The following is a 15,398-nucleotide window of genomic DNA, read 5'->3' as shown; positions in this document are numbered from 1 at the left end:
TTGCTCAATCTGATGTTTTTCCTTTTTTCCTCAAAATACATTTAGTGTGCTTGCACAACATATTTTTCTGCGCTCAAAGTTTTCAAAATTTGCACTTTGCACTTACTGTCAATGTGAACCGAGTTACCTGGAGTTCATAGAGTTTTAAATAACTCGCACCACTTGCTGGCCAAGCACACCACCAATGCAGAGCAAAAGGCATTATTGTTTACAACAGGGACGCTGAGACAACTCAGAGGATGATGTTCTGCTAGAAATGATTTGCATCCAATGGCTGCACTTATGAACTTTCTTTGAGAGCCGTTATTGTAAGTAAAATGTTAAAACTCTCTCACCTTCATGTATACTCTCCCCAGGGACTTGATGTCTCCCAGTATCTGTATTGTAATTCTGTAGCTGTATTTATGATCTCTTTTTTGTACATTCTGTTTTGAGCCCTCTTGGTTGAAAGGGATGTTTCTGTGAGGCTTTAATTCCCTCCATGTGAGGTTGAAATTATATTCAAGTGTGAAGGATCCAGAGAAACTTATCTGACCATGTACTTAATGTACATGTATGATGCATTGGATCTGTTATGTGTTAAGCTCCTAGAACAACAGAGAAGTTAACTTCTAGAAGTCTGAAGTTGGACACTACATTGAGGTAGTATAATGTTACATTAAGGCCACTATCCCCAACTGTGGGCTGCATGGCGGTGCAGGGGTTAGCGCTGTTGCCTCACAGCAAGAAGCTCCCTGGTTCGTTTCCCAGGCAGGGCCTTTGTGTGCAGAGTTTACATGTTCTCCCCGTGCATGCTTGGGTTCTCCCCAGGTACTCCGGCTTCCTCCTACCAGCAAAAACATGCTCATTAGGTTAATTGGTGCTGTAAGTGTAAATGGGAGCGTGCCTGGTTGGCTGTCTCTGTATGTCAGCCCTGCGACTGACCGGCGACGAGTCCAGGGTGTACCCTGCCCCTTGCCCAATGACAGCTGGGGTAAGCTCCAGACCCCCTCCCCCGCAACCCCCAACAGGATAACAGGATGGATGGATCCCCATCTGTTGCGGTTTGTTGAGCTTAAGTTTACCATGTTATGCTCTCAGCATATTTTTGGAGCATTCAGTATCTTCGAGCTTAATCTAGAGAATACATATACACACACATATATATATGTGTATATATATATATATATATATATATATATATATATAAATATATATATATATATATATATATACTAACCAGTCCCTTTATTAGGTACCCCTGTTCAATTGCTTGTTAACACAAATAGCTAATCAGCCAATCACATGGCAGCAACTCAATGCATTTAGGCCCCATCCACACAGAGACGAATTCAGGACTTTAGTTTTTTGTCGTATTGGCATTTCATCCACATGGAAATGGCGTTTTTTTCTGAGTCCGTAGACACTACTTTTTATAACCAGATCCCAGGGTGAATAAATTCGTAAACGTTTCGTCTCTGTGAGGACAGCCAACTGCATCGTTGCTGAAATGATTACATCATACATAGCATAGCCTACTTAAGCTGCATGTGCAGGTCCAGCCAAAACAACAATGGCGGGTTACAGGGTAGTGGGTACAGGGTGCAGAAGCTTTGTCCACATGCTCCATAACCTTCTTTTGTCTTTTTGGAACATTTCCTTGGCCGCATTACAGCACCACTTACAGGCCTGGCATATATACCACAGCGTTTTCAGTGGTTCTGTGCTTACGCAGACATTTCCTGAAATGATCCCGTGTTTAAGGAAAACGTTTTCAAAACAAAATTTTTTTTGTCTCTGTGTGGACAAGGCCTTAGGCATGTAGACGTGGTCAAGATGGCTTGCTTGATGGGTTTGTCTGAGTATTTCAGAAACTTTTGATCCACAGGGATTTTCACGCATAACCACCTCTAGGGTTTACAGAGTATAGTCTGAAAAAGGGAAAATACCCAATGAGCAGTAGTTGTGTGGACAAAAATGCCTTTTTGATGTCAGAGGTCAGAGGAGAATGGGCAGACTGGTTTGAGAAGAAAGACAGACAACAGTGACTCAAATGACCACTCGTTACAACCAAGGTATGTAGAATAACATCTCTGAATGCACAACTCATTGAGCCTTGAAGCAGATGGGCTATAGCAGCAGAAGACCACGCAGGGTGCCACCTCCTGTCAGCTAAGAACAGGAAACTGAGGCTAAAATTTGTACAGGCTCATCAAAATTGGGCCGTAAAAGTCTGGAAAAACATTGCCTGGTCTGATGAGTTTGCATATCAGCTGCGCCATTCAGATGGCAGTGTCACAATTTTGGTACAAACAACATGAAAGCATGGATCCAATCCTGCCTTGTATCAACGGTTCAGGCTGTCGTAATGATTTGGGGGATATTTTCTTGGCATACTTTGGGACCCTTAGTACCAATTAGGCTTCATTTAAACCCCACAGCCAACCTGAGTATTGTTGTTGATCATGCACATCCCTTCATGACTACAGTGTACCTGTCTTCTGATGGCTAGTTCCAGCAGGACAGTGCATTATGTCACTGTCATGTCATCTCAAACTGGTTTCTTGAGCATGAAAATGACTTGATTGCACTGAAGTGGCATCCACAGTTACCAGCTCTCAATGCAATAGAGCGCCTTTGGGACGCAGTGAAACTGGAGGTTTAAATTGGAATGTGCAGCTGATATATACGCAGCAACTGCGTGATGCTATCAGGTCAATGTGGACCATTATCTCTGCGGAATGTTTCCAACACCTTTTTGAAATAATGCCACAACAGAATTAAGACAGTTCTGAAGGCAAAAGGGAGTCCAATCTGGTACTAGCAAGGTGTACCTAATAAAGTGGCCGGTGAGTGTGATTAAGTAGCCAAGTATATATATAAATGTACATACAGTCCCCTCCAAAGGTATTGGAACAGTGGGTCCAATTCCTTTATTTTTGCTGTAGACTAAAAACATTTGGGTTTGACAAAAAAAGTATGAATATGAGACAAGAGTTCAACATTTCTGCTTTTATTTCCAGGTATTTACGTCTGGATCCGATGAACCACTTTGAAGACAGCACTATTTGTTTGAACCCACCCATTTTTCATGTAAGCAATAGTATTGGAACGTGTGACTGACAGGTGTGTTTTGTTGCCCAGCTGTGTCCCATTACATTGAATATTCACGCAATAAATAGTGCCGAATGCCTACACTCAGTTTCAGATTTGGGGTTTGCCTTTGGAGCCTGCATTTATAGTTAGAGGTGCAACCAATATGAATACCAGAGAGCTATGGGTGAAAACAAGTAATTGTGAAGCTGAGAGAAGATGGGAAATCCATCAGAGCCATTGCCCAAACATTGGCCACAGCCAGTACAACCATTAGGAATGTCCTAGAGAAGAAAGAAACCACTGGTGTACTAAATAATAGATGTCGAATGGGTAGACCAAAGGAAACAGCAGCAGTTGATAACAGAAACAATGACAGATGTAAAGTAAGGTACTAAAACAACTGTTAGTGACATCAGCAACACCCTCCAAAGGACAGGATGGCCAGGTTGGAATTTGCCAAAAAAGTACAGAGACCACCCTCAAACATTCTGGGACAAAGTTTTATGGACTGATGAGATAACAATGAACCTTCATCAAAGTAATAGAAAGGCTAAAGTTTGGAGAAAGAAAGATGAGCTCATGATCCCAAACATTCAAGCTCATCTGTGAAACATAGTGGAGGTGATGTCATGACTTGGGCTTGCATGACTTCTTCAGGGACGGGTTCATTAATCTTCACTGATGAACACATGATGTCAACAGTGATGAACTCAGAAGAAGAAGAAACATTTTGTCTGCCAATTTAAGTACAGATGCAACCACCACACTGATTGGGAGATCTTTCATCATGCAGCAAGATAATGACCCAAAACAACAAAGGAGTTCATCAGAGGCGAGAAGTGGAAGGTTTTAGACTGGCTAAGTCAATCTCCAGACTTAAACCCTACAGAGCATGCATTTTAATCACTACAGAGGAGACTGTAGGGAGTAACCCCCCAAACAAACAGCAACTGAAAAAGACTGCTGTGAAATCCTGGAAAAGCATCACAAAAGGAGAATGTAAAAGTTTAGTGATGTCAGTGGGTCAAAGGTTTGATGTAGTTGCTGCAAGAAAAGGATTTGCAGCTAAATATTAAGATTTATTCACTCTATTCACTATTTTATGTCTCTCTGTTCTAATACTTTTGTTCCGTTACAAATAAAGCTATCTCCTAAGTTTTGTATCAGATCCAGATGTAATTACCTGGAAATCTGAAATGTTAGTCTCTTGTCTCATATTCATACTTTTTTTGTCAAACCCAAAAGTTTTCAGTCTACAACAAAATAAAGGAATTGGGTCTATTGTTACAATACTATTGGGGGGGAGTGTATGTATACATATACTGTGTATTTTGTGTATTTAAATGTATGTTTATATACAACTATATGTATATAGAATTATGATAAAATTATGAATCCCTACCAGTTTGATTAAATTATTTGAAGAATTGCTAGATTCATGGATTATATCAAACTGTGAATAAAGAAGCTGCTTGATTATGCTGCAGAATTCATTCCTTTGCTGAGGAGAAAAAAAGCGTACAACAAACATAGTTTTTTTTTTTTTATTCTAATTTTTAAACAATATTGCAATGAAGCATTGTTCAATAATAAATCCACACTAAATATTACGGATGCAGAGTCGTCAAACACTTTAAATTAATTACTGAACTTCTTAAAGGATGAACAATAAAATAAAAAATATTTTAGCACTGTTGCAAAGTAACTCCCACCCACTGTCTCATTTGAATTTATTCGCAAACTTTTGTCAGCACATTTTTTTTTTTGTCATTAGATGGTTCTAGCATAACCTGGGACGCCAGATAAATTGTTTTACATACCCACTGCATGGAATGCAGTGTTTTTTACATCCATCTCAGCAAAAAGCTCATCAACAGTTTTTGGGATGGTCAGAGCCCTTCAAAGAAGTATTGGAGGATGACTGAATGAACCTTCTATCACATTAATTATAAGTTAATCAGAGTGACAACAACAAATATGACATAGTAGGCTGGTGTTTCTACTGCCATCAAGGTGTAAACGACATAACACACGCTTGACAGGCAGCTGTTGTGGTTGTTACCAATCAGTGAAACCAGTTGGTTAATTAAACTCTTGACGAAGCCATTTGTAAGAAGAGCAAATAAACATTTTACACCAAGAAAAGCTTTCAGTATGTTTATTTGCTCTTCTTCTTCTCTTAGAAAAGACATTATTAGAGCCCAGCCGATGGGATTTTTGGGGCCGATGCCGATACCGACATTGGTGGCTAAAAAAAAGCAGATATCCGATATATCGGCTGATATCCAATATATTAGTCGATAACCGATATATCGGCTGATACATGAAATAAGAACATTAATATACACAGTATATATACTGTACATGAACGCAAATGTGGACATGTGAATTAACAGTTGCATTTATCTTTGTTTATTTCACAAAGATGCAACTTAGACGACGTTAAAACACTGTATAATAGTCTTATATTGTGGCTGTGGACCATATTAGACAGGAAAATGATAAGAGAGCCATATTTACATCGTTGTGGCAAATATGCACATACAATATGTTTACAATGTGTTTCTTGATAACCCTGAGGAAAGGCCACAAGCTTAAATGTGCCTGTTTTATAAAGTTGTTCTCTAAAGATCGACTATTAGTGAAACTTTCTGTCTCCACACTGGTAGAATATGTCACAGGAAAGACAAACACTGTATGAATGCTTTTCTGGTTTGTGCTTTTCAAAGTAAAAGCCTGGTTTAGCATTTCTATAGAGAAACTCTGTTCACTTGTACAGAACGCTTTTATTTTGAATAGTTCCTGACAAACTTCCACTGCACACTGAATCAAGTCGCTTTTTAGGGGATTTATTGAGGTAAAACTTATGAAGACAGACAAGGCTTTGAGAGCAGGGAGATGCGGTTGACACGTAGAAAACTCGCGCCCTGTTGTGAAAGTTGTACCAGCAGGAACCAGAGCTGACACGCGTGGCACACACAAGCAGCAAAACACGCTCCCAGTCTGAAACAGGCAGCCGTGTGAGTGAGTCCGACTGCAGCAGGGACTGCTGAGCAAGGAGTGGTCTGCCTGTGAGTGCTTAGGGACCAAGCGGCAACCTCTGGTCCTGAAAAATGAAGCCAATGTGAAAGTATAAAAAAATTGTTATACCGCGAGCGTCCACTTGAGGCTGGCTGCAGGAACACCGGAAGTCCCGCCTGGACACATGATAAACAGCCGGTTTTGACACTAGAAATAAACTGGTTTACAGCCTGGTTCAAAACACCAAACGTGTCTTATTAGCTAGTGTCTTATTGTGCTCCAACTGTACGGGGGTGAATTTTTTTGAACCACGATCGTTTGGATTATATTTAGGATGATATCTCCAAAACTCTCCAATAACACCAGAAAAAGTCGCTAGATTTGTCGCAAGTCACTTTTTTGAATAGAGTTCCTAGAGGGGTCTGAAAACTCACTAAATATAGCGACAAAGTTGCTAAGTTGGCAACACTGAGTGGGGGAGAGCTACTGCTGAACTCACTTGTGTCTGAGGGGGAGGGGCCAGGCACTCAGGCTGAGTTCAGCAGGGACACACAGACAGAATCCCCGCGCAGCAAAAAAGTTAATATATCGGCTACATATTGGCCGAGGTTGATTAATCTGCAATACACTATAATCGGCCCGCCGATCAATTGGTTGGGCTTGAGATATTATGTTCACTGCTGCTAAAACTTCCACAATAGCTTCATCCATACTAATAACTTCATCAGGAGAATTATTTATAAGCTGCTGTAAATGCTAAACCATGATGGGCTGGATAGTTCAGTCATTCTCCAAGCAGGAACAAACATTTCAGACTGAAGCTCGTTGGAGCCATCTGACGGACATGGAATCTGGCTAATCCATCGGCTATGCAAGGTTAGTTCTAGCACTGAAATAATGCCAATAAATGCATGAAATGCCAATAAGACAATGTGTGGGAGTCTTTTTACTAAATGGGACAAATGTAACATTAGCCTGCATACCACTGGGTCTTTGACTGTGTCCACCAGTCGAATGATGTTGGTACCGCCCCTGAGGTTTTCCAGGATCTTGATCTCTCGCTTGATCTTCTTCTTCTTGACTGGCTAAATCCATTGGAAAATGAACAAGGCCAAAAAAGCCAAAACGAGAACAAAGAGGGAATCACTTTAGACTTGAACATAGATTTTTGGTTGTGTTCTTGCCTACTGATCTTGCTCGCCATGAAGGATAATTCGAGTCTTGCTTTGATTCTGTTCTTTGAATAAAGGCACAGTAACAAGCCCCTGCCACCTTACCCAACATATCACCAGCTCAGAGGTCGCGTTAACCGAATATTCTCTGTCATTGACGGATTTTTTTGAAGGACGACGGAGAATTTTGAAGGCTGTCCGTCATTTTGACGGGCTGGAATGATGAGGATGAGCCTGCATTTCAGCGCACACACACAGACAGATGCTTAGACCTTTTCCATTTTGCATACATTGACTATAAGGTTATTTAATCTATTAAAAATCTTGTAGCCAGTGGTCTCTCTCAACATCGTAGATTAATGAAAGCGCGTTGGTCGAGCTGACAGTGCACAGAGAGGCTGCTGCAGCCTGCAGGTGTCTCAGTACACAGATTGGCATGCAGAGGTCTTTGCACAATAAGCCTGTTTCATGTTGTTCTAATTACGTCTGCACACTGATGCCGAAATTGTCATTTTATTTCCCTTTTTTTTCATAACAGGTTCGATTTTATGCAAAATTTCTAATGTGTCCAAGATGGCTGATTCAAAATAGCTCCCGCTGCTTCCACTTCGCTTGCTCACCACTGAAACCTCACTTTAAACACCAAAGTTTGCTCATTTATCATGTGGATTTCAAACATGGAAATATAAGAGAGATGGGTGAATGATGATTCAGATCAGCGCCTGTTGCTTTATGCTCTCTTGCTCGCTCACCTCCGCCTGACCCTCCTCTCTCTCTCTCTCTCTCTCTCTCTCTGAAACCTCACTTTAACACTGTAGGTTCCATGATATCAGTCATGGAAATATAACAGATAAAGGCATACATTTGTAACCTACTCACAGGTCATAACAGAGACAGAATTAAAAAGTTGTTCTCCATCTCTCCAACTTGTCTCAGCGCTGTGATGCATGAGCGTGTGCTGTATGAAGCTGTGTCAGGATGGATCCAGCGGGATTTTAAAGGAGTGACAGAGACACAGGCTTGCAGTACGAAACAGTTTGCCACGTTCTACAAATTTTCGCAGTCAAGGCAAATAAAAACCCACCTGACTCAGTGTGCAAGGTCTGCGTGTGTGACGTTTTTTCGGATTACGACTCCTGCGGAGCAGACAAATGCGCACAGCTCTGCAGTGCAGCCTTTTAACAACTTGTTATCAGCTATGGTCGTCAAACTACAACATCTTGATATTAAAAATATCCTCAAAACTGTGCCTGATATCTTAAATGGTGTAGGGTTGTTGCTCCATCGTCACTGTGTAAAAATGACGAGGAGAAAATGCTGTGCTGCTGTGTTCATCTTTCTCACAGTGCCATTTAACAATGCAGAACCTCAAAGATTGTTTTTTAAATATAAGTTTAGAAATGGTGCTTCATTAATTAAACACTACTAATAAAATCATATTGAATTATATCATATTACAGATATTAAAGAGGAAATTATAATGACGGATTGTAAAATGGCATGACGGAATTTTTACAACCCTTTCCATCAAAATGACAGACAACAAAAAAGTCCAGCGCAACCTCTGCACCAGCTCCAAATACAGCCCTCAAAAAAATCTAAAAGGAATAATTAATTTTCAGTTTAACACCAAGTCAGTTAAACTTGATGGTTGATCTAATCTCTTTATCTAATCTACCCATTACGGAAGCATAAGTAATGGTAGATCAAGTTAATCTGCTCTAGTGCAAATAAAAGTAAAGCAGGTGCAATGGAGAGGCAAAAGAAAGACAGCCCCTTTTTGCATTTAGTCGCCACAGACAACTTCTCACTCAGTCTTCTTCTTAACTGATTCTCCTCTAGATTTGTGTTCTACTGGTAGCATGAGATGGTACCTGTAGCCCACTCAGGTTGCACAGGTAGTTCAGTCCCTCCAGGATGGTATATCCAAAAGTGCGGTCACAAGAGGATTTGCAGTGTCTCCCAGCACAGTCTCAAGAACATGGAAGAGATACCAGGAGACCACTAATTACATAAGGACAGCTTGTACAGGGCTGTAGAAAGGCATCAACACAGCAGCAGAACCAGTACCTGCATGGTGTGTATGTTTTTGACCAAACTGTCAGAAACAGACTCCATAAGGGTGACACAAAGGCCCCAACATTTTATAGTGGGATCTGTGCACCGTGCCTTTACTGGTATTTAGCCAGGGAACCCAGACTGGGCAGGTCTGCCATTGGTGCCCTGCTCTCTTCATAGATATGAGAAGGTTTGACTTGAACACACATGACAGAAGTGAAAGAGTATGGAGACACTGTGGTGTAAAGAACAACTGTCACATCTTAGATGATGCTGTGGGACATGGGCTTCTCCTGGTGATGGGCAACAGCTTGCCTACTGTGGCCAGAGTGTGTAGGTAGGTTTTTGGATGACGAAAAGAATTTCTGACAGTAACTGACCCATATATTTCCCTGACCTAAATACAATTAAGTACCAGGGCTGACACTCTCCAGTCAGTAGGAGGTCAATTAATTGGTGGATGAGTTCTTGTCCAACCACAGTCTCCTTGGTTGGACAGTCACAGAGAGAGGAGGTGAGAGAGAGAAACATATTAGAGCTAGCTAGAGATAGAGAAAGAGGTACTCAGCAGTGATAGATTAAAGACAGAAAGTGAGAAAGATACCCTCAAAGTGGTAATTATGAAAAATACTGAAGCTATTTTGTGACTGTTTCAAAGTGGTTCCACTCTAAAGAACTTAAACATGCTGAAACCTCAGCAAAGGGGTCGGGAACCCTTTGTTGCACTGAATTAAAATGCTACCGTGATTTTTTTTAAGAAAAGAGGAGTAAATTATTATAGAGTGAATGTACTCCAATCCTTTACATTTCATATTTTATCAGTTTTTTATGTCATCACATAATATGTTTGCGGAGGGAGATTATGGGAGACGAGCTGATCGTCACGTCCAGCTTTAAGACTGATGGACTGTGTTTTGCGGAGGGCATGACGTGACAGGCCAGTATTTCTTTCTTGTGTTACCGAAGCCGTCATTCTTAACGACACTACACGAGACAGGTCCTTACAAATAATACGACTGTGATTATGGTTGCATGAGTAGAGGCCAGCGGTAGCTTCAACGGGCTTGTTTGTTGACGTTAGCCGTTAGCTGTAGCGCTAACGCGATGATGCCTAACTCGTAGATTCGTTGTGTTGTCTCAGTATTTTACTCTGGCGTGGCATATCTTGCAAACGACTGTCTAACTCCTGTCTAAGTTTGTGCTGTCTTTAATGTTTTGGAAGCCAAAGTAATTCTACACATCCACTATGAATGCGGCAGAAGTCGCTCTGCCGGGTAGGTACAAGCAACCGGCTCACGCAGACCGGAAGTCTCGTGTGATCTCGTTGTCTCAAGAAAGAAGAGGCAAGAGTCAACTGCCAGCTAGCGATGCCTGCCGCCAACTAGCGGCCAGGGGGTGACATTACACCACAAACTACCGCACCAACAAAGTGAATAATTAGCTAATTAATTATTGATACTGCATTTTAAAATATCGATACAATATCACGCCAGGAAGTATCGCGATATTTCAGTGTATCGATTTTTTGTCCCACCCCTATTATCTATAAGTGCTATTATCATCCAGCGATGATTTATTTTTTATCCTTAATGACACTGATTTAATCATTATTATTATTTCTTTATTCATCCACACACCCATCAAACCTGCTGTCAGAAAGTTAATGCAAGATATTGTAGTAGCCTGTTAACCTACAGATGCAGCATTTTCTACTTCATCTCCTCTCTCTATGCTGCTGTCTTTCTGTCTACGTCACATACAGGAATGCAGCAGGAAGGATGCCTTTTGGTAAGATCAATAAACAATAGTATCCATGATCACTGGGTCACAGATTCAACAACAATAATATAATAACAACAATCAGAAGGACAAACCGGAGCCATCATAATAATCACTCCAAATATTTACGAGATAGTAGAATCAGCTGTTTACAGCCTTTCTCCCTCTCTGTGAGTGACACATCAGCAGCCTTGACAGCGCCACATTAACAAATGAGACATTTTCAGCACAAACATCAATGATCTCATCCTTTACAACACAAATGCACACTTGTACACTGTAACTTACATTAATTTCACACCAAAAATATTAAAATCACCATCAAATTTATCAATCTTGTGAATGATAATCCCAACTTCACAGCAGCAGAGTAGAGAATAACAATGAAACATGAGCTTACCTGTTTGTCTCAAAAAACACTCTATTGATCCCTTGGCCTCCTTTCTCTCTTTCTTTACTTGACTGATGCTGTTAAGTGTGAACTTGTCTCAGTTTTTCAAGCGGTTCTTAACTATATGACTGTTCACATTCTCTACTGACATTACTTTAGTCCAACGGACGCACCAGTTTAGTATAAAACATATCAAAGTTGATCATCGTTTTCACTTCTTTTTTTAACTTTTTATTTGAACATGACAACAATACAACAAAAATATGTCATATTCACATGCTTTTCTTTTTAACAGTATATCCTTTAGACATGTTCCTTTTTTTCTTAACATTCTAGCTACAACAAACAATTTTTCACACATACACAAAAAATAGACAATTGTCATAGAAAGAATTTAAGAGGTTAAAACAAACACACAAACAAACAAAGAGGGTCTAACCTAAAGCATAATACCCAAGTAACAGAGTGTAAGTGACCTTGATTATATTACATCAGGTAAGCACTTTTCCAAATTACTGCAGTAGCAGAGGCATTACAGGTGCCCACCTCTTTATAAATTCCAGCATCTGAAGCCGTAAGGCATATGTTAATTTTTTCCATTTCATAAAACTATATTACCTTCTGAATCCAGACATTATATGTTGGGGGTTACAGATTCAACATCTGATTGTAATACACTTTATGGCTGCTACTTAAAGAATTTGGAATTTTCAGGTAATAGACATTTTGACCATCCCTCTTGCTGTGCTAAATCAGATTTCAGATATCTAAACCTAACTCCCGTGATGAGCACAAAACTCCTGCTTCAGGTATCATTTGTGACAAGACAGCTTCCTGACCTTTGTTTCCAAGACAGGAAATTGTCAATATGTGCTGTGCCAGGCAGGATATGACACATATTTAAGTTGATAAAATGGGCCTATCTGTAAAAATAAAGTTATAAGTGAATGAAAGAGCAACACATTTTATGGATAAAATACACAAAACTATCTCAATATAGCAAGAGAAAAAATATTTGTTTAATTTAAAAGAAAAAAAAAAGTTTCCTTTTTTCAAATTGTTGACTCAGTGGCAGGGAGCTGCTCGGGAGGGGCAAAAGAGCCGCATGAGGCTCCGGAGCCAGGGGCTCCCGATGGCGCCTTAGCACAATCTTACAGGAAGGTGGAGGCGTTGATTTCATAGCTGCTGTGGTTGTGCTGCAATTGCCCCCTCTTAGTTACAGCCTCTGCCCTTTATTTACAGGCGAACCAATATGTTTTACTGAGTCCCTTTATCAACTCAAAGATGAACAAATCAAAGCCAGTTACAGACAGAGAGCACAGGAGAGAGGCAGTGATGTCTCCTGTTCTTAAAAGTTTTTCTTTACATCCCATCCTGCAAACTTATTTTCAGATCACCATTGATGAACAACATGTTTTATGCTGTCATGATAGTATTCAGGCTATGTCTAGAAATTACACCGCGCAAGCTAGAACAAGTGGGTTCTGTAATTTTTCCTTTTAAAATAATACAAAAACAATTACCCAAAGTTAATTTGTCTCATTCTTAATAGCTGTTGTGCTATGACTGTGGAAATTATATGAATACTGCCCCCTGATGTCTGTTTTATTTTTTTGCCAAATTCAGTTTTTACCCCCAAATTCTGTTTTAATCTTTTTTTTTTTTTTTTTTTACCATATTTTATCTTTACATGGTGTCTTGTTTATGTGAATAAAATGTTCACTAATGGGGGCGCAGATGGCATAGTGGTTTGAGGTGCACCCCATGTATACGGTTGGCCCGGTTTTGAATCCGGCCTGTGGCACACTGTCTCGCATGTCTCTCCTCAACTCTCTTGCTTCTGTTTACGACTTTGTCCACTGTCCTCCTCTGTCAATAAAAGATAAAAAGCACAAAAATAAATCTTTAAAAAAAATGCACAAAAATAATAACCTTGAATTTAATTAAAATATTAAATTTATTGACAGGCAACAGCTGGCCTGCCACCTGTAGTTTGGACAACCCTTATATAAACTAATGACTCTGGATAACATAAAAATATGACGAAGATGTTCATTAAATATTTTAAGCGTTTTAGTTTACATACAAACTGACTTTTATAATGTAAATGAAGACATCTATTCTTTCAAAGACAGAGTGATGATAATTTATCAAGAAGATAACACTTGAGTTAAATGGTTGTCCAAACTACAGGTGGCAGGCCAGCTGAGGCCCATCAATAAATTTAATAATCTAATTAAATTCAAGGTTATAATTTTTGTGCATTTTTTTAAGATTTATTTTTGTGCTTTTTATGCTTTTATTGACAGAGGAGGACAGTGGACAAAATTTAGAACAACTACTGGACATTTGCTTTAACATAATTTTGCTGCATTAACAGCAGCAAAATGCATAAATCTGACATTCTGTGATACATCGATACATACAAGTCTGCGCTAGTCTGCGTGTAATACCTCTCACTTTAATTATCTGTCAAAAAATAAATTTACATATTCACTTAGTGCAGTGTTTAGTATTCAATTAGACAATCAAAAAAATCCACTTAAAGTGGTCAGCTGAATGACCTGTGCAGTCAAAAAAAGTGAACTCAAATAACCTCAGATTCACTTAGAGGTGGTATAACAGAGTTGGTAGTCACAATAACATATAAGTTCAATAAATGAATTTGAAATGTTATAATTCCACTTAGAAGTTAACTTGACTCTATTAGTCACAACAAAAAACTCAACTCAAAAATGAATTAAAAACATCCTAACTCCACTTTAAAGTGGTGTAAACAGTTTAACTTGAATAGGATCAAAAACGAATGAATCGTACAGATTCAAAACAACAATCTTTTTTAAAATGTAGCAGCTTAAGCTGAGATGTAAACCAAAAGTTTAACACTGGAATAAAACCCAAATACAAGACAATCATGTAATTTCAGTGCAATTTCTAAAGTGCAACTAGAGCTGCTAGATCACTCCCCCTCCCCTCACTTATTTCACAGAGACTCAGCAGTGACATGGGGCAAACATCTGAGCTCCAAATGTCTGTAGTGAAGCTAACGGCAGTGAAGTTGCTTTTCTCTAGTATGCTATCATGTACTTTGTTTTACAGTTCCGGTAAAGCAGTGTCAGTAATGTAATGTCGAGATGGTAGGGCATAGCGTGGGTCCAGATTCTCCACAACGGAGATGGGCTGGTTGTCCAAAGTGATGAATTCGACCACTTTTTCTGTTATCTTTTTTGCCTTATCGCTCCCTCAAGGGTACTTGTCTTTCCTCTGAAAGTCCAGAGTGCGTATCTTCGGTGAAGCTGCCTGTTGCTCTTGTGAAGTCCCCATATTCTGCTTCATGTTTTGATCAGAGATGACAGATCAAATTTGTAGTGTTAAATGCAGCTCTGCTATTACCACCTCAAGAAATAGTCTTGTTACAGATGCTGCAAGTGGTCGTTGGACTGTTTTCGCCCTCAAGTTTGAAGTTTTTCCACACCGCTGATATTTTTAACACATGAAAGCTAATTTTGCTACTGCTGCTTTGTTGTTACTGGCCCGTTCACGGCCTGTCGTAAATTATGCTCCATTTATGGCAACTGACGTAAATGATCGGCTGGGCTGATCAGATCAAACTGCCGATTGCCGATCAATTAAAAATGCTTAGTATCGGCCCCGATCCGATACATGTGATCGGGATCGGGACATCCCTGCTTTAAACACCCAACACTCACTTAAACAACATGGGGGCCTGACAGCTGAAGAAGACAAAAATAAAACCCCAAATAAGGTATTAATCCAACATAGACAGAACCAAAGCAATACAAGAACCCAACAACATGAACTTAGACCTAACATACCGGCAATATAAGATAATGTATGAGAGATAAATTCTGTAAAATAAAATAAAAATAATAAAAGCAGTT

General features: G+C 39.7%; 1 protein-coding gene across 4 annotated transcripts in view; it reads right to left on the bottom strand.

The window, feature by feature from the left end:
- Positions 1 to 15,398, bottom strand: part of csnk2a2b (casein kinase 2, alpha prime polypeptide b) — a 60,463-nt gene that overhangs the window by 26,944 nt on the left and 18,121 nt on the right. For 2 of the 4 annotated variants that reach the window (XM_041794990.1, XM_041794991.1), the window contains exon 3: positions 7,080 to 7,181. The exons of the other annotated variants lie outside the window; for them this stretch is intronic. In XM_041794990.1, coding sequence (XP_041650924.1) covers positions 7,080 to 7,181 — 102 coding nt within the window. The remainder of the gene's footprint in view (positions 1 to 7,079; positions 7,182 to 15,398) is intronic. 4 annotated transcript variants of the gene reach the window in all.

This window comes from Cheilinus undulatus, linkage group 9, assembly GCF_018320785.1.
Source record: "Cheilinus undulatus linkage group 9, ASM1832078v1, whole genome shotgun sequence".
NCBI classification, from domain to species: Eukaryota; Metazoa; Chordata; class Actinopteri; order Labriformes; family Labridae; genus Cheilinus; species Cheilinus undulatus.
This window is presented reverse-complemented; position numbering and strand designations above follow the sequence as displayed.